At 48.9% G+C, this 20472-nt stretch overlaps 1 protein-coding gene across 1 annotated transcript in view; it reads left to right on the top strand.

Moving 5' to 3' along the window:
• LOC106566442 (solute carrier organic anion transporter family member 4A1) overlaps nt 1–20472 on the top strand; it is a 67863-nt gene that overhangs the window by 46048 nt on the left and 1343 nt on the right. Inside the window, exons 6-10 of the mRNA XM_082959838.1 lie at nt 5016–5170; nt 8141–8396; nt 14469–14645; nt 18896–19075; nt 20370–20434. Coding sequence (XP_082815964.1) covers nt 5016–5170; nt 8141–8396; nt 14469–14645; nt 18896–19075; nt 20370–20434 — 833 coding nt within the window. The remainder of the gene's footprint in view (nt 1–5015; nt 5171–8140; nt 8397–14468; nt 14646–18895; nt 19076–20369; nt 20435–20472) is intronic.

The raw sequence follows: 20472 nt of genomic DNA on the forward strand, positions 1-20472 counted from the left end.
CCCTGTCCCCTTACCCTGTCCCCTTACCCTGTCCTTACCCTGTCCCCTTACCCTGTCCCCTTACCCTGTCCCCTCACCCTGTCCCCTTACCCTGTCCCCTTACCCTGTCCCCTTACCCTGTCCCCTTACCCTGTCCCCTTACCCTGTCCCTATCCCCTACCCTGTCCCACTACCCTGTCCCCTGTCCCTGTCCTCTTACCCTGTCCCTGTCCCCTTGCCCTGTCCCCTTACCCTGTCCCCTTACCTTGTCCCCTTACCCTGTCCCCCTTCCCTGTCCTCTTACCCCGTCCCCCGTCCCTGTCCTCTAACCCTGTCCTCTAACCCTGTCCTCTAACCCTGTCCCCTTACCCTGTCCCCTACCCTGTCCCCTTACCCTGTCCCCTTACCCTGTCCCCTTACCCTGTCCCCTGTCCCTGTCCTCTTACCCTGTCCTCTTACCCTGTCCCTGTCCCCTACCCTGTCCCTTGCCCTGTCCCCTGACCCTGTCCCCTTACCCTGTCCCCTTACCCTGTCCCCTTACCCTGTCCCCTGACCCTGTCCCCTGACCCTGACCCTGTCCTCTTACCCTGTCCCCTTACCCTGTCCCTGTCCCCTTACCTTGTCCCCTTACCCTGTCCCCTGTCCCCTTACCCTGACCCTGACCCTGTCCTCTTACCCTGTCCCCTTACCCTGTCCCCTTACCCTGTCCCTGTCCCCTTACCCTGTCCCCTGACCCTGTCCCCTTACCCTGTCCCCTTACCCTGTCCCCTTACCCTGTCCCCTGACCCTGTCCCCTGACCCTGTCCCCTTACCCTGTCCCCTACCCTGTCCCCTTACCCTGTCCCCTTACCCTGTCCCCTGACCCTGTCCCCTACCCTGGCCCCTACCCTGTCCCTTACCCTGTCCCCTTACCCTGTCCCCTACCCTGTCCCCTGACCCTGTCCCCTACCCTGTCCCCTTACCCTGTCCCCTTACCCTGTCCCCTTACCCTGTCCCCTTACCCTGTCCCCTTACCCTGTCCCCTTACCTGTCCCTGTCCCCTTACCCTGTCCCCTTACCCTGTCCCCTGTCCTTACCCTGTCCTCCCACCCTGTCCTCTTACCCTGACCCTGCCCCCTTACCCTGTCCCCTTACCCTGTCCCCCTACCCTGTCCCCTTACCCTGTCCCCTACCCTGTCCTCTTACCCTGTCCCCTTACCCTGTCCCCTTACCCTGTCCCTTACCCTGTCCCCTACCCTGTCCCTCTTACCCTGTCCCTGTCCCCTGTCCCTGTCCTCTCTCCCTGTCCCCTTACCCTGTCCCTGTCCCCTTACCCTGTCCCCTGACCCTGTCCCCTTACCCCTGTACCCTGTCCCTTACCCTGTCCCCTTACCCTGTCCCCTTACCCTGTCCCCTTACCCTGTCCCCCTTCCCTGTCCCCTTACCCTGTCCCCTTACCTTGTCCCCTTACCCTGTCCCTGTCCCCTTACCCTGTCCCCTTACCCTGTCCCCTTACCCTGTCCCTGTCCCCTTACCCTGTCCCCTTCCCTGTCCCCTTACCCTGTCCCCTTACCCCTTCCCTGTCCCCTTACCCTGTCCCCTTACCCTGTCCCCTTACCCTGTCCCCTTACCCTGTCCCTGTCCCCTTACCCTGTCCCCTTACCCTGTCCCCTTACCCTGTCCCCTTACCCTGTCCCCTTACCCTGTCCCCTTACCCTGTCCCCTTACCCTGTCCCCTTACCCTGCCCCCTTCCCTGTCCCCTTACCCTGTCCCTGTCCTCTTACCCTGTCCCTGTACTCCTTACCCTGTCTCCTTACCCTGTCCCCTTACCCTGTCCCCTTACCCTGTCCCCTTACCCTGTCCCCTTACCCTGTCCCCTTACCCTGTCCCCTTACCCTGTCCCCTTAACCTGTCCCCTTACCCTGTCCCCTTACCCTGTCCCCTTAACCTGTCCCCTTACCCTGTCCCTGTCCTTACCCTGTCCCCTTACCCTGTCCCCTTACCCTGTCCCCTTACCCTGTCCCCTTACCCTGTCCCCTTACCCTGTCCCCTTACCCTGTCCTCTTACCCTGTCCCTGTCCTCTTCCCTGTCCCCTTACCCTGTCCCTTACCCTGTCCCTGTCCTTACCCTGTCCCTGTCCTTACCCTGTCCCTGTCCTTACCCTGTCCCTGTCCTTACCCTGTCCCTGTCCTTACCCTGTCCCTGTCCTTACCCTGTCCCCTGTCCCTGTCCTCTTACCCCTGTCCCTGTCCTCTTACCCTGTCCCCTTACTCTGTCCCTGTCCCCTTACCCTGTCCCCTTACCCTGTCCCCTTACCTTGTCCCCTTACCTTGTCCCCTTACCTTGTCCCCTTACCCTGTCCCCTTACCCTGTCCCCTTACCTTGTCCCCTTACCTTGTCCCCTTACCCTGTCCCCTGTCCCTGTCCTCTTACCCTGTCCCCTTACCCTGTCCCCTTACCTTGTCCCCTTACCTTGTCCCCTTACCCTGTCCCCTGTACCCTGTCCCCTGTCCCCTGACCCTGTCCCCTTACCCTGTCCCCTTACCCTGTCCCCTTACCCTGTCCCCCTTACCCTGTCCCCTTACCCTGTCCCCTTACCCTGTCCCTGTCCTTACCCTGTCCCCTGTACCCTGTACCCTGTCCCCTTACCCTGTCCCCTTACCCTGTCCCCTTACCCTGTCCCCTTACCCTGTCCCCTTACCCTGTCCCCTTACCCTGTCCCCTTACCCTGTCCCTGTCCCCTTATCTATCCCCTTACCCTGTCCCCTTACATTGTCCCCTTACCCTGTCCCTGTCCCTACGCTGTCCCCTTAACCTGCCCCCTTACCCTGTCCCTTTTCCCTGTCCCCTTACCCTGTCCCTGTCCTTACCCTGTCCCTGTCCTTACCCTGTCCCTGTCCTTACCCTGTCCCTGTCCTTACCCTGTCCCTGTCACCTACCCTGTCCCCTTACCCTGTCCCCTTACCCTGTCCCCTTACCCTGTCCCCTTACCCTGTCCCCTGATCCTGTCCTCTTACCCTGTCCCCTTACCCTGTCCCCTTACCCTGTCCCCTGATCCTGTCCTCTTACCCTGTCCCTGTCCCTTTCCTGTTTTTAAATGGTGAGAGAATCGCAACACCTGGTAGAGAGAGGCTGTAAGACAGAATGAGTTGCATTATGGGTGCTGTCTGTTACGTCATGACACGTCACAATTTAACGTACAGCGTCGGAGGGGTCCGTTTTTTAAAAAACTTTTCTCCAATACTATTGGTCCATTACCATGTCAATCAACGCTTGAATAGAAACGTAGTTCACACCCCAGATTGTGACGTCAACACAGTCACTACAGTCCCATTCGTTTTCATTGCAGCCTCATTTGAATGTCGCTGTTGCGCAAATTTGTTCGGAATGGGGTTAGTCACCGTTATTCACCTTTTTAAAGGCAATGTTTCTGCATTCACAGGAAATCAGGCATATGTCGGCTCAATGTCAATTGCGCTATAGCACGGCTCTTCTGCGGCGCCAGATTGAATCTAGGTCTTATGTAAGCATAGTGTTGTTATCCCTCCTAGCGTAGCCACTGGGTTTACTATGGGTACATTTAGCCGCACTTGAGCTCACAAAGCAGATTCTCCATGGCAACAGGGGATTACTGAGAGGAAACAGGACAAAGACTACATTGTGTTATATAACATGGTAGTAAAGTATCTCGGAGTAGGAGGGCTGATCTAGGATCTGTCTGAATCAGTTTACACTAGTAGAAAAATATTGTTCCAAAAGGGTTCTGTGGCTGTCCCCATAGGAGAACTCTTTTTAGTTCCAGGTAAAACCCTTTTTGTTTCCAGGTATAACTCTATTGAGGTCCATGTAGACCCCTCTGTGGAAAGGGTTCTACATGGAACCCAAAAGGGTTCTACCGGGAACCAAAAAGGGTTTCTTCAAAGGGTTCTCCTATGGGGACAGCTGAATAACCCTTTTTGGTTGTAGATGGCACATTTTTTTCTAAGAGTGTATTCATATAGAGTATATTTAAAAGGGAAAAGTGATCGTGGACTCTGAGATGTTGTGGATACGGACCCAGGTCTCTGTGTTGGAGCTTATGGATAAGCTTTACTTTAATTAACAACTGAAGATCTTACTAAGGAAATAACCCCACTCACTCTCTCTGTATCTCTCTCTTTCACTCTCCCTTCTCGCTCTCTCTCTCTTTCACTCTCCCTTCTCGCTCTCTCTCTCTTTCACTCTCCCTTCTCGCTCTCTCTCTCTTTCACTCTCCCTTCTCGCTCTCTCTCTCTCTCTCTCTCTTTCACTCTCCCTTCTCGCTCTCTCTCTCTCTCACTCTCCCTTCTCGCTCTCTCTCTCTTTCACTCTCCCTTCTCGCTCTCTCTCTCTTTCACTCTCCCTTCTCGCTCTCTCTCTCTCTCTCTCTCTTTCACTCTCCCTTCTCGCTCTCTCTCTCTCTCTCTTTCACTCTCCCTTCTCGCTCTCTCTCTCTCTCTCTTTCACTCTCCCTTCTCGCTCTCTCTCTCTCTCTCTTTCACTCTCCCTTCTCGCTCTCTCTCTCTCTCTCTCTTTCACTCCCCCCTTCTCTCTCTCTCTCACTCCTCCCTTCTCTCTCTCTCTCTCTCTCTCTCTCTCTCTCTTTTTCACCCTCCCTTCACTCTCCCTTCTCGCTCTCTCTCTCTCTCTCTCTCTCTCTCTTTCACTCTCCCTTCTCTCTCTCTCTCTCTCTCACTCTCCCTTCTCTCTCTCTCTCTCTTTCACTCCTCTCTCTCTCTCTCTCTCTTTCACTCCTCCCTTCTCTCTCGCTCTTTCTCTCTCTTTTTCACTCTCCCTTCACTCTCCCTTCTCTCTCTCTCTCTCTCTCTCTTTCACTCTCCCATCTCTCTCTCTTTCACTCCTCCCTTCTCTCTCGCTCTCTCTCTCTTTTTCACCCTCCCTTCACTCTCACCCTCCCTTCTCTCTCTCTTTCACTCTCCCTATCTCTCTCTCTTTCACTCTCTCTCTCTCTCTCTCTCTCTCTCTCTCTCTCTCTCTCTCTCTCTCTCTCTCTCTCTCTCTCTCTCTCCTCTCTAGGTCAGTGTTGCTCCTGCTGAAGAACCCTCCCTTCCTCTTCCTGTGTCTGGCGGGGGCCACAGAGGCCACCCTCATCGCTGGCATGTCCACCTTCGGCCCCAAGTTCCTGGAGTCTCAGTTCAGCCTGAGTGCGTCTGAGGCAGCTACCTGGTTTGGTGAGAGAGAGTCAGAGCACTAACTCCACCCCAACACAAACATGCACTTACAGGCTGTAATAGCCTGCCGTTTCCTGGGCATCTTTTTATTCATTATTGCCATAGGTATATGTTTAACTGGTACTCCTTACTGCTGGTACTCCGTACCGGACCTTACCGACTTACTTTCACCCCTGCATGCACCGGCAAAATAAATAGTTGCTGTATGCCGTACCTTTTCACAATAATTCATACAAAGATGCCAAGGAAACGGCAGGCTAATACCCTAGTATTTATCATCAGCGCATGTCTGTCGATTATCTTTCTTTTGTTTTATTGACTTGAAAACTGTGGTGTGATTCAATGATAAAAGTGACATTTTGTGAAGGCAGAGGTGCACCAACAGCTGTGGATGCATCCATACAGGTTACAAGTGTAGGCCTTTTCATTAGCTCAGCTGTGGATGCATCCATACAGGTTACAAGTGTAGGCCTTTTCATTAGCTCAGCTGTGGATGCATCCATACAGGTTACAAGTGTAGGCCTTTTCATTAGCTCAGCTGTGGATGCATCCATACAGGTTACAAGTGTAGGCCTTTTCATTAGCTCAGCTGTGGATGCATCCATACAGGTTACAAGTGTAGGCCTTTTCATTAGCCTCGTTGGTGTATTGTTACAGATGACTCATCACATGGCGGGTGCACAGTGCTCTGTCTGGATGCAGGAAGGACTCCAGAGTCCATGTCCATGCGTGGGTAGTCAGTCTTTTTGACAATAAGATGAAAACATCATGACTGGTTGTGTTTATGACACATTAAAAGGTCATATATTTGAAAAGTTAACTAACAGATCTTTACTGTTAGGCCCACAGAGATCATATTGAATTAACAGGGATTCTATTTGTAATTCTATCCATGAATAAAGAACTATTGGTCACCTACCAGGAAGAAATGAAACCTACTTTCACCCCTGAGTGCATGTGACATATGTGAAACCCTTCCTCTTATGAGGTGTTTTCACGTATGACGTTCTCCTATTCGCTTTCCTGGAGCGTTTGTCAGAATTCTACTGAATCATTTTTGAAAGACCTGAAAATAACCACTTCAGGATGTGATGTCATTCTACATGACGTTAGCAAGCTTGTTTACAATGGGACGTCACAATACGTGGTGCTCTGGATCTTGGGCCTGCTACTCGCACAGGTCCAGGATTTGTTTCAGCCTGGATTCGTTTACGTTCCACACATGCTTTAAAGAGCGGATCAGGGAACCGAACGCTCCAGGATCTGGATCATACAGGGGATTATGGGAAAGCACCCTTAGTCACAGTCCTACCATTTAGCTAGTTATACCTCCATCCTTATCCCTTAGCCGCAGTCCTACCATTTAGCTAGCTATACCTCCATCCTTATCCCTTAGCCTCAGTCCTACCATTTAGCTAGTTATACCTCCATCCTTATCCCTTAGTCGCAGTCCTACCATTTAGCTAGTTATACCTCCATCCTTATCCCTTAGTCGCAGTCCTACCATTTAGCTAGTTATACCTCCATCCTTATCCCTTAGTCGCAGTCCTACCATTTAGCTAGTTATACCTCCATCCTTATCCCTTAGCCGCAGTCCTACCATTTAGCTAGTTATACCTCCATCCTTATCCCTTAGCCGCAGTCCTACCATTTAGCTAGTTATACCTCCATCCTTATCCCTTAGCCGCAGTCCTACCATTTAGCTAGTTATACCTCCATCCTTATCCCTTAGTCGCAGTCCTACCATTTAGCTAGTTATACCTCCATCCTTATCCCTTAGTCGCAGTCCTACCATTTAGCTAGTTATACCTCCATCCTTATCCCTTAGCCGCAGTCCTACCATTTAGCTAGTTATACCTCCATCCTTATCCCTTAGTCGCAGTCCTACCATTTAGCTAGTTATACCTCCATCCTTATCCCTTAGCCGCAGTCCTACCATTTAGCTAGTTATACCTCCATCCTTATCCCTTAGTCGCAGTCCTACCATTTAGCTAGTTATTCCTCCATCCTTATCCCTTAGTCGCAGTCCTACCATTTAGCTAGTTATTCCTCCATCCTTATCCCTTAGTCGCAGTCCTACCATTTAGCTAGTTATTCCTCCATCCTTATCCCTTAGTCGCAGTCCTACCATTTAGCTAGTTATACCTCCATCCTTATCCCTTAGCCGCAGTCCTACCATTTAGCTAGTTATTCCTCCATCCTTATCCCTTAGTCGCAGTCCTACCATTTAGCTAGTTATACCTCCATCCTTATCCCTTAGCCGCAGTCCTACCATTTAGCTAGTTATACCTCCATCCTTATCCCTTAGTCGCAGTCCTACCATTTAGCTAGTTATTCCTCCATCCTTATCCCTTAGTCGCAGTCCTACCATTTAGCTAGTTATTCCTCCATCCTTATCCCTTAGTCGCAGTCCTACCATTTAGCTAGTTATTCCTCCATCCTTATCCCTTAGTCGCAGTCCTACCATTTAGCTAGTTATACCTCCATCCTTATCCCTTAGCCGCAGTCCTACCATTTAGCTAGTTATTCCTCCATCCTTATCCCTTAGTCGCAGTCCTACCATTTAGCTAGTTATACCTCCATCCTTATCCCTTAGTCGCAGTCCTACCATACACATGGTATTAACCTTCCCTCTCCTCCCACCAGGCTACATGGTACTAACCTTCCCTCTCCTCCCACCAGGCTACATGGTACTAACCTTCCCTCTCCTCCCACCAGGCTACATGGTACTAACCTTCCCTCTCCTCCCACCAGGCTACATGGTATTAACCTTCCCTCTCCTCCCACCAGGCTACATGGTATTAACCTTCCCTCTCTTCCCACCAGGCTACATGGTATTAACCTTCCCTCTCCTCCCACCAGGCTACATGGTATTAACCTTCCCTCTCCTCCCACCAGGCTACATGGTATTAACCTTCCCTCTCTTCCCACCAGGCTACATGGTACTAACCTTCCCTCTCCTCCCACCAGGCTACATGGTGGTACCCGCGGGTGGAGGGGGCACTTTCCTGGGCGGCTACATTGTGAAGAAGCTGAACCTCCGTTGCCGTGGCATCGTTAGGTTCTGCATGGTGTGTGCCGTCATCAGTCTTCTTGCCATCTTCATCTTCCTCATCCACTGTCCCAACGTCCCCATGGCCGGGGTGACTTCCCCCTACCGCACCAACCTGCCACCGGGTCATCAGTACAATGAACAGTATGAGCCAGCCCACAACCTCCGCAACAGGTAAGCCCAGACCAGGCCCGGTGGAATATTTGACATTATTTTGTCTTACCCATTATACATTATAATCATTATTTTGAGTACAAAGAAGTGGAAGTTAGCAATACAGACTGGTAGGGTTGAGACAGTCATGGAATTGTGCATGAGGGGTAATTGGCAATCCAAATGACCAAGGTCTCCGTAATAACCTTTGGGACGGCAGGTAGCCTAGTGGTTAGACCGTTGGACTAGTAACTAAAAGATTGCCGGATCGAATCCCTGAGCTGACAAGGTGAAAATGTGTCTTTCTACCCCTGAACAAGGCAGTTAACCCACTGTTCCCTCATTGTAAATAAAAATGACTTCTTAACTGACTTGCCTAGTTAAGTAATGGTTACATGTAAAAAAAAAAATTGCACAAAGAAAATTCTAATTACATATATTCTGTACCAGTCAAAAGTTTGGACACACCTATTCATTCAAGGGTTTTTCTTTATTTTGACTATTTTCTACATTGTAGAATAACAGTGAAGACATCAAAACTATGAAATAACACATATGGAATCATGTAGTAATCAAAAAAGTGTTAAACAAATCAAAATATATTTTATATTTGAGATTCTTCAAAGTAGCCTTGATGACAGCTTTGCACACTCTTGGAATGCTCACAACCAGCTTCACCTGGAATTATTTTCTAACAGTCTTGAAGGAGTGTCCACATGCTGAGCACTTGCTGGCTGCTTTTCCTTGGACTCTGCGGTCCAACTCATCCCAAACCATCTCAATTAAGTTGAGGGCTGGTGATTGTGGAGGCCAGGTCATCTGATGTAGCACTCCATCACTCTCCTTCTTGGTAAAATAGCCCTTACACAGCCTGGAGGTGTGTTGGGTCATTGTCCTGTTGAAAAACAAATGATAGTCCCACTAAGCGCAAGCCAGATGGGATGGTGTATCGCTGCAGAATGCTGTGGTAGCCATGCTGGTTAAGTGTGCCTTGAATTCTAAATAAATCACAGACAGTGTGACCAGCAAAGCACCATCACACCTCCTCCTCCATGCTTCACGGTGGGAACCACACATGCGGAGATCATCCGTTCACCTACTCTGTGTCTCACAAAGACGCCGCGGTTAGAACCAAAAATTGGACTCATCAGACCTAAGGACAGATTTCCACCGGTCTAATGTCCATTGCTCGTGTTTCTTGGCCCAAGCAAGTCTCTTCTTATTATTGATGTCCTTTAGTAGTGGTTTCTTTGCAGCAATTCGACCATGAAGGCCTGATTCTGACTCTCCTTCCAGACTCACATTAACCATCTCCAATCCAAAATTAAATCTAGAATCGGCTTCCTATATCGCAACAAAGCATCCTTCACTCATGCTGCCAAACATGCCCTCGTAAAACTGACCATCCTACCGATCCTCGACTTCGGCGATGTCATCTATAAAATAGCCTCCAACACTCTACTCAACAAATTGGATGCAGTCTATCACAGTGCCATCCGTTTTGTCACCAAAGCCCCATACACTACCCACCACTGCAACCTGTACGCTCTCGTTAGTTGGCCCTCGCTTCATACTCGTCGCCAAACCCACTGGCTACAGGTTATCTACAAGTCTCTGCTAGGTAAAGTCCCCCCTTATCTCAGCTCAATGGTCACCATAGCAGCACCCACTCGTAGCACGCGCTCCAGCAGGTATATCTCACTGGTCACCCCCAAAGCCAATTCCTCCTTTGGTCGCCTTTCCTTCCAGTTCTCTGCTGCCAATGACTGGAACGAACTGCAAAAATCACTGAAGCTGGAGACTCATATCTCCCTCACTAGCTTTAAGCACCAGCTGTCAGAGCAGCTCACAGATCACTACACCTGTACACAGCCCATCTGTAAACATTCCATCTATCTACCTCATTCCCATACGGTATTTATTTATTTATCTTGCTTCTTTGCACCCCAGTATCTCTACTTGCACATTCATCTTCTGCACATCTACCATTCCAGTGTTTAATTGCTATATTGTAATTACTTCGCCACTATGGCCTATTTAATGCCTTAACTCCCTTATCTTACCTCATTTGCACTCACTGTATATATACTTTTTTGTTTTCTTTTGTTGTACTGTATTATTGACTATGCTTTGTTTATTCCATGTGTAACTCTGTGTTGTTGTATGTGTCGAATTGCTATGCTTTATCGTGGCCAGGTCGCAGTTGTAAATGACAACTTGTTCTCAACTAGCCTACCTGGTTAAATAAAGGTGAAATTACAAAAATTAAAAATTCATGCAGTCTCCTCTGAACAATTGATGTTGAGATGTCTCTTACTTGAACTCTGTGAATCATTTATTTGGTCAGCAATCTGAGGCTGGTAACTCTAATGAACTTATCCTCTGCAGCAGAGGTAACTCTGGGTCTTCCTTTCCTGTGGCGGTCCTCATGAGAGCCAGATTCATCATAGCGCTTGATGGTTTTTGCAACTGCACTTTAAGAAACTCTCAAATTTCATGACATTTTCTGGAATGACTGACCTTCATGTGTCACGCTCGTAGAAAAGGTCGGACCAAGGCGCTGCGTGATTTGAGTTTCACATATTTATTTAAAGTGAAACTCAGAAAACAACATACAACGAACGTGAAGTCGTAGTGCTCAACACACTAACACAAAACAATATCCCACAACCCAGGTGGGAACAATGGAGAACTTAAGTATGATCCCCAATTAGAGATAACGAACATCAGCTACCTCTAATTGGGAACCATACCAAGAGCACCAACATAAAAATGAATAGACTAGAACACCCCCTAGTCACGCCCTGACCTACAACACCATAGAGAACCAAGGGCTCTCTATGGTCAGGGCATGACAGTACCCCCCCCCCCAAAGGTGCGGACTCCGGCCGCAAAAACCTGAAATCAAATGTTGAGGGTACTGGGGTGACTAGTCTCGGTGGCGGCTCTGGTGCGGGTCGCCGCCCCCGCCCAGGCCCCGGATCCGGCCATGACGCCGGGTTGAATGCCGTGCCTGGACTGGGCACCGGTGCAGAGGAGGGCTCCAGCCATGAAGCTGGGTTGGCCGCCGTGCCTGGACTGGGCACCGGCGCAGAGGAAGACTCCGGCCTTGGAGCGGGACTGGACGCCGTGCCTGGACTGGGCACCGGCGCAGAGGAAGACTCCTGCCATGGAGCGGGACTGGACGCCATGCCTGGACTGGGCACCGGCGCAGAGGAAGGCTCCGGCCTTGGAGCGGGACTGGATGCCGTGCCTGGACTGGGCGCAGAAGGAGTCTCCTGCCAGGGAGCGGGACTGGACACCGTGCCAAGACTAGGCATCGGCGCAGGTTGCACCGGACTGATGACACGCTCCTCCGGTCGAGTGCGTGGAGCCGGCACAGGACGCTCCGGGCTGGAGAGGCGCACTGGAGGCCTAGTGCGTGGAGCCGGTACAGACTTCACCAGACTGCTGACAGGCTCTTCAGGTCGAATGTTGAGTAGAACACACTTGACCAACATCTCTCTCCCCCAACTTCTCCATCTCCTCCCTGACGGTCTCTTCCCTCTGCTCAACAGCCAGCTCCATGTGCCCCCCCCCCCCAAAAAGTATCTTGAAGACACGCTTGCTCTGTAGCCTACTCCTTGCTAACTCTTCTCTCCGGTATCCCTCATTGCACTCCTCCATCAACTCCCATTCGGGCTCTGGCACTCTCCGCTGCTCAGCCGACCACCCCTCGTGCCCCCCCCAAAAAAAAAAATCTTGGGGTTTCTGTGGCCGCGGTCCACGGGGTCGTCACTGTCCTTCCTGATTTCCTGGCGACTCCCGCCAAGGAAGGGTCTCGCATCCTCCCATGATCTCTTCCCCGGTCCAACTCACTTTTCCCTCCGTTGCACGCTGCTTGGTCCCTTTGTGGTGGGATATTCTGTCACGCTCGTAGGAAAGGTCGGACCAAGGCGCAGCGTGATTTGAGTTCCACATATTTATTTAAAGTGAAACTAAGAAAACAACAAACATACAATGAACGTGAAGTTGTAGTGCTCAACACAGTAACACAAAACAATATCCCATAAAGCAGGTGGGAACAGGGAACCCTTAAGTATGATCCCCAATTAGAGACAATGAACATCAGCTGCCTCTAATTGGGAACCATACCAAGAGCACCAACATAGAAATGAAAAGACTAGAACACCCCCTAGTCACGCCCTGACCTACAACACCATAGAGAACCAAGGGCTCTCTATGGTCAGGGCGTGACATCATGTCTTAAAGTAATGATGGACTGTTGTTTCGCTTTGCTTATTTGAGCTGTTATTTCCATAATATGGACTTGGTCTTTTACCAAATAGGGATATCTTCTGTATACCACCCTACCTTGTCACAACACAACACAACTGGCTCAAACACATTAAGAAGGAAAGAAATTCCACAAATTAACTTTTAACAAGGCACACCAGTTAATTGAAATGCATTCCAGGTGACTACCTCATGAAGCTGATTGAGAGAATGCCAAGAGTGTGCAAAGCTGTCATCTAGGGTGGTTATTGAAGAGTCTCAAATATAAAGTATATTTTGATTTGTTTAACACTTTTTTTGGTTACTAAATGAATCCATATGTGTTATTTCATAGTTTTGATGTCTTCACTATTATTCTACAATGTAGAAAACAGTAAAAATAAAGAAAAACCCTTGAATGAGTCAGTGTGTTCTAACTTTTGACCGCTACTGTAGATTTTAGTTATTTTTGTACGCACATTTTCTAATTTCCTCTGTTCCTGACTACATGTGCTGCCATATAAATAGAATGAATAGATCGGTCGTCCCCATTCAAGTCAATGATGTGTCAAGAGGGTGTACAGCTGTGACTTTTCGTAGCAGTTTAGGAGAGCATTTTAGCTAACCCTAACCCTTTTCCTAACCTTAACCTAAGTCTTCTCACCTGCCATGTTAATTATCCTAACCTGCTGCTGTCACGCCTGCTCCCGCTCTCCCTCTCTGGCGCTCGAGGGCGCCAGGCTGCCCTTCATTACACACACCTGTTACCATCATTACGCGCAGCTGCGCTCATTGGACTCACCTGGACTCCTTCCCTTTGTTGATTGCCCCGTCTATAACTGTCTGCTGCCCAGTTTGTTCCCTGTGTCAGCATTGATGTTGTTATTTTCCCCTGTCCAGACGCTTGTCCTGTTCCATGTTCGTTGCTCATTAAATGTTCTACATGCTTCTCGTCTACAAGCGTCAAGCCTCACAGCTGCGTAAATTCTCTTAACCTGTTACGTAAAAGAAACTTCCGGTCATACCTGTACTCCCTGTAGTCAGAATCTCAATTTGGGCAACAGGAGTGTCTGAATAGTCTCTCCCTGTGTGTACCAATAGGAGCAAAGCTAGAAGTAAAAGCGAAGTTAAAGATGGGAAGGTTAAGACAACTTAATAATTCCATGCTGTTCGAAAATGAACACATTCATGGGAATCCAGCACTGTTGCTGGATTCTACAGATTTAGCAGTGAAAACATTATCAGCAGTTGAGAAATCCACGAATAAAGTGGCTGTAAATTAGTTTTAAACGTCTAAATGAATAAAATGACAGTAAAGCAGTTATGTGTTCACTGAGTAGTTAGCTGAAATTCACTATGATTGTGTTTATTTTTCACTTTCTCTCGCTCTCTCTCTCTCTCTGTGTCTCCTCTCTCTCTGTCTCCTCTCTCTCTCTCTCTTGCTCTCTCTGTCTCTGTCTCTCACTCTCGGTCTCCTCTCTTTCTCTCTCTCTGTCTCCTCTCTCTCTCTCTCTGTCTCCTCTTTCTCTCTGTCTTCTCTCTCTCTCTCTCTCTGTCTCCTCTCTCTTTCTCTCTGTCTCTCTCTCTGTCTCCTCTCTCTCTCTCTCTGTCTCCTCTCTCTCTCTCTGTCTCCTCTCTCTCTCTCTGTCTCCTGTCTCCTCTCTCTCTCTCTGTCTCCTGTCTCCTCTCTCTGTCTCCTGTCTCCTCTCTCTCTCTCTCTGTCTCCTGTCTCCTCTCTCTCTCTCTGTCTTCTCTCTCTGTCTCCTCTCTCTCTCTCTCTCTGTCTTCTCTCTCTCTCTGTCTCCTCTCTCTCTCTCTCTCTCTCTCTCTCTCTCTCAGCTCTTGGTTGGGGGACAACCTGATGGTGAGATGTAATGCAGACTGTCACTGTTTACGAGAGCTCTATAACCCAGTCTGTGGAGCCGACGGTGTGATGTATTACTCCCCTTGCCATGCAGGCTGCAGCACAATCAACCACACAGAGGTCTCCACAGGTAGACAGGTAACCAACCAACTGTTCAGCAAAGATCTCACTTAAATTAGTTAATGAAGATGAACGGTAGTCTGTCAGTATACATGTTCACTCTGTGTGACTGTCCCTTCTGTGTGACTGTCCCTTCTGTCAAATGAAATTGTATTGGTCACATACACATGGTTAGCAGTGTGTTAATGAAGAAAAATGTATTGCGAGTGTAGCGAAATGCTTGTGCTTCTAGTTCTGACAGTGCAGTAATATCTAACAAGTAATCTAACAATTCCCCAACAACTACCTAATACACATAAATCTAAGTAAAGGAATGGAATAAGAATATGTACATATAAATATATGGTTTAGCAATGGCCAAGCGGCATAGGCAATGTGCAATAGATGGTATAAAATACAGTCTATACATATGAGATGAGTAATGTGAGATATGTAAACATCATTAACATTATTGACATTATTAAAGTGACTAGTGATCCATTTATTTAAGTGGCCAATGATATCAAGTCTGTATGTAGGCAGCAGCCTCTCTGTGTTAGTGATGGCTGTTTAACAGTCTGATGGCCTTGAGATGGAAGCTGTTTTTCAGTCTCTCGGTCCCAGCTTTGATGCGCTGTGGCGCCTTCTTCAACACACTGTCTGTGTGGGTGGACCATTTCAGTTTATCCGTGATGTGTACGCTGAGGAACTTAAAACTTTCCACCTTCTCCACTACTGTTCCGCCGATGTGGATAGGGGGGTGCTTCCTCTGCTGTTTCCTGTAGTCCACGATCATCTCCTTTGTTTTGCTGACGCTGAGTGAGAGGTTGTTTTGCTGACACCACACTCCGAGGGCCCTCACCTCCTCCCTGTCTCATCGTTGTTGGTAATCAAGCCTACAAGTGTCGTCTGCAAACTTGATGATTGAGTTGGAGGCGTGAGTGGCCGCGCAGTCATGGGTGAACAGGGAGTACAGGAGGGGGCTGAGCACGCACCCTTGTGGGGCCACAGTGTTGAGGATCAGTGGAGATGTTGTTTCCTACCTTCACCACCTGGGGGCGGCCCGTCAGGAAGTCCAGGACCCAATTGCACAGGACGGGGTTGAGGGCCTCCAGCTTGATGATGAGCTTGGAGGGTACTATGGTGTTGAATGCTGAGCTGTAGTCAATGAACAGCATTCTTACATACAGTTGAAGTCGGAAGTTTACATAAACTTAGGTTGGAGTCATTAAAACTAGTTTTTCAACCACTCCACAAATGTTTTGTTAACAAACTATAGTTTCGGCAAGTCAGTTATTACATCTACTTTGTGCATGACACAAGTAATTTTTCCAACAATTGTTTACAGACAGATTATTTCACTTATAATTCACTGTATCACCAGTGTATCATCCAGTGGGTCAGAAGTTTACATACACTAAGTTGACTGTGGCTTTTAGCAGCTTGGAAAATTCCAGAAAGTGAAGTCATTGCTTTAGAAGCTTCTGATAGGATAATTGACATATTTTGAGTCAATTGGAGGTGTACCTGTGGATGTATTTCAAGACCTACCTTCAAACTCGGTGCCTCTTTGCTTGACATCATGGGAAAATCAAAAGAAATCAGCCAAGACCTCAGAAAAAAATTGTGACCTCCACAAATCTGGTTCATCCTTGGGAGCAATTTCCAAACGCCTGAAGGTACCACGTTCATCTGTACAAACAATAGTACTCAAGTATAAACACCATGGGACCACGCAGCCGTCATACCGCTCAGGAAGGAGACGCATTCTGGTTCCTAGAGATGAACGTACTTTGGTGCGAAAAGTGCAAATCAATCTCAGAACATCAGCAAAGGACCTTTTGAAGATGCTGGAAGAAACAGGTACAACAGTATCTATATCCACAGTAAAACAAGTCCTATATCGACATAACCTGAAAGGCCGCTCAGCAAGGAAGAAGCCACTGCTCCAAAACTGCCATAAAAAGCCAGACTACGGTTTGCACCTGCACATGGGGACAAAGATCGTACTTTTTGGAGAAATGTCCTCTGATCTGATGAAACAAAAATAGAATTGTTTGGTCATAATGACCATCGTTATGTTTGGAGGAAAAAGGGGGAGGCGTGCAAGCCGAAGAACATCATCCCAACCATGAAGCACGGGGGTGGCAGCATCATGTTGTGGGGGTGCTTTGCTGCAGGAGGGACTGGTGCACTTCACAAAATAGATGGCATCATGAGAAAAGAAAATTATGTGGATATATTGAAGCAACATCTCAAGACATCAGTCAGGAAGTAAAAGCTTGGTCACAAATGCGTCTTCCAAATGGACAATGACCCCAAGCATACTTCCAAAGTTGTGGCAAAATGGCTTAAGGACAACAAAGTCAGGGTATTGGAGTGGCCATCACAAAGCCCTGACCTCAATCCCATAGAAAATCTGTGGGCAGAACTGACAAAGTGTGTGCGAGCAAGGAGGCCTACAATCCTGACTCAGTTACACCAGCTCTGTCAGGAGAAATGGGCCAAAATTCACCCAACTTATTGTGGGAAGCTTGTGGAAGGCTACCCAAAACGTTTGACCCAAGTTAAACAATTTAAAGGCAATGCTACCAAATACTAATTGAGTGTATAGTGTAACGGGCATCGTCAAAGGTAGTGGACCAAGGCGCAGCGGGTTGAGTGCTCATTTGTACTTTTATTGAACACTTAACAACAAAACAAGAAAACGAATGAAAGCACAGTATTGCAGGCTAAACACAGCTATGCAAAAACAACTTCCCACAAAGGACAGGTGAAAAAGGGCTACCTAAGTATGACTCCCAATCAGCAACAACGATGTACAGCTGTTCCTGATTGAGAGCCATACCAGGCCAACACAAAGAAATACACTTCATAGAAATACAAAAACATAGAACCATACCCAAAAACCCCGATAACACAAAACAAACACACCCCTGCCACGCCATGACCAAACTACAATAACAAATAACCCCTTATACTGGTCAGGACGTGACAGTATATAAACTTCTGACCCACTGGGAATGTGATGAAAGAAATAAATGCTGAAATAAATCATTCTCTCGACTATTATTCTGACATTTCACATTCTTAAAATAAAGTGGTGATCCTAACTGACATAAAACAGGGAATTCTTACTAGGATTAAATGTCAGAAATTGTGAAAAACTGAGTTTAAATGTATTTGCCTAAGGTCTATGTAAACTACCGACATACTTACAACTGTAGGTATTCCTCTTGTCCAGATGGGATAGGGCAGTGTGCAGTGTGATGGTGATTGCATCGTCTGTGGATCTATTGGTAAGCAAATTGAAGTGGATCTAGGGTGACAGGTAATGTAGAGGTGATATGATCCTTGACTAGTCTCTCAAAGCATTTCATGATGACAGAAGTGGGTTGTACGGGGCGATAGTCATTTAGTTCAGTTACCTTTGCCTTCTTGGGTACAGGAACAATGGTGGCCATCTTGAAGCATGTGGGGACAGCAGACTGGGATAGGGAGAGATTGAATATGTCCATAAACACACCAGCCAGCTGGTCTGCGCATGATCTGAGGATGCGGCTAGGGATGCCGTCTGGGCCGGCAGCTTTGCGAGGGCTAACACGTTTAAACGTCTTACGGAGAAGGAGAAGGAGAAGGAGAGCCCACATTCCTTGATAGCGGGCTGTGTCGGTGGCACTGTATTATCCTCAAAGCGGACAAAGAAGGTGATTAGTTTTCCTGGAAGCAAGACGTCGGTGTCCGTGGCGTGGCTGGTTTTCTTTTTGTAATCCGTGATTGTCTGTAGACCCTGCCACATACGTCTCGTGTCTGAGCCGTTGAATTGCGACTCAACTTTGTCTCTATACTGACATGTCACTTGTTTGATTGCCTTGCGGAGGGAATAACTACACTGTTTGTATTCGGCCCTAATCCCCCAAAAACTAAATATTGCAAAGTTTCCTAAGGACTAGATGCGAGGCAGCCCTCTCTGTCTGCACCATTTTGTCCTTTCTGACTGTCTCTTCTGTCTGACTGTCCCTTCTCTCTCCCCTACTGTCCCTTCTGTCTGACTGTCCCTTCTCTCTCCCCTACTGTCCCTTCTGTCTGACTGTCCCTTCTCTCTCCCCTACTGTCCCTTCTGTCTGACTGTCCCTTCTCTCTCCCCTACTGTCCCTTCTGTCTGACTGTCCCTTCTCTCTCCCCCTACTGTCTCTTCTGTCTGACTGTCCCTTCTCTCTCCCCTACTGTCCCTTCTGCTGCTGCCCCCCCCCCACTGTCCCTTCTGTCTGACTGTCTCTTCTGTCTTGTGGCCCCTGGTCAGGTGTACTCGGGGCTGCACCTGTGTGGTGGGGGGGAACGTCACGTCTGGGCAGGAGGGTCTGGCTCTGGATGGGAAGTGCACCAGCTCCTGTAGTCACATGCCAGCCTTCCTCACCTTCCTCTTCATCGTCATCTTCTTCACCTTCCTGTGTAGTATCCCCGCCCTCACTGCTACCCTCAGGTGGGTACAGACCCTAACTCTCACTGCTACCCTCAGGTGGGTACAGACCCTAACCCTCACTGCTACCCTCAGGTGGGTACAGACCCCCTAACCCTCACTGCTACCCTCAGGTGGGTACAGACCCTAACCCTCACTGCTACCCTCAGGTGGGTACAGACCCTAACTCTAACCCTCACTGCTACCCTCAGGTGGGTACAGACCCTAACTCTCACTGCTAGCCTCAGGTGGGTACAGACCCTAACCCTCACTGCTACCCTCAGGTGGGTACAGACCCTAACTCTCAATGCTACCCTCAGGTGGGTACAGACCCTAACCCTCACTGCTACCCTCAGGTGGGTACAGACCCTAACCCTCACTGCTACCCTCAGGTGAGTACAGACCCTAACCCTCACTGCTACCCTCAGGTGGGTACAGACCCTAACCCTCACTGCTACCCTCAGGTGGGTACAGACCCTAACCCTCACTGCTACCCTCAGGTGGGTACAGACCCTAACCCTCACTGCTACCCTCAGGTGGGTACAGACCCTAACCCCTCACTGCTACCCTCAGGTGGGTACAGGCCCTAACTCTAACTCTCACTGCTACCCTCAGGTGGGTACAGACCCTAACTCTCACTGCTACCCTCAGGTGGGTACAGGCCCTAACTCTAACCCTCACTGCTAGCCTCAGGTGGGTACAGACCCTAACTCTAACCCTCACTGCTACCCTCAGGTGGGTACAGACTCTAACCCTCACTGCTACCCTCAGGTGGGTACAGACCCTAACCCTCACTGCTACCCTCAGGTGGGTACAGACCCTAACCCTCACTGCTACCCTCAGGTGGGTACAGACCCTAACCTCCCTCACTGCTGCCCTCAGGTGGGTACAGACCCTAACTCTCACTGCTACCCTCAGGTGGGTACAGACCCTAACTCTCACTGCTACCCTCAGGTGGGTACAGACCCTAACTCTCACTGCTACCCTCAGGTGGGTACAGACCCTAACTCTCACTGCTACCCTCAGGTGGGTACAGACCCTAACTCTAACCCTCACTGCTACCCTCAGGTGGGTACAGACCCTAACTCTCACTGCTACCCTCAGGTGGGTACAGACCCTAACTCTCACTGCTACCCTCAGGTGGGTACGGAGCAGACAGACAAAAGAGAGTGTGTGAACTGTGGTATATTTCTGTTATAACCATGTCTGCGTGTAACCTCAGTGTGTGAACTGTGGTATATTTCTGTTATAACCATGTCTGAGTGTAACCTCAGTATGTGAACTGTGAATCTGAAGTGCTCTCTGTCGACCCCTACAGGTGTGTCCCAGACAGCCAGAGGTCCTTTGGACTGGGTATCCAGTGGATCGTGGTGAGAAGTCTAGGTATTTAATTTCTCTTGTTGAATTTGCTTTGATTTGAT

Source organism: Salmo salar, chromosome 13, assembly GCF_965601325.2.
Source record: "Salmo salar chromosome 13, fSalSal1, whole genome shotgun sequence".
Lineage (NCBI taxonomy): Eukaryota > Metazoa > Chordata > Actinopteri > Salmoniformes > Salmonidae > Salmo > Salmo salar.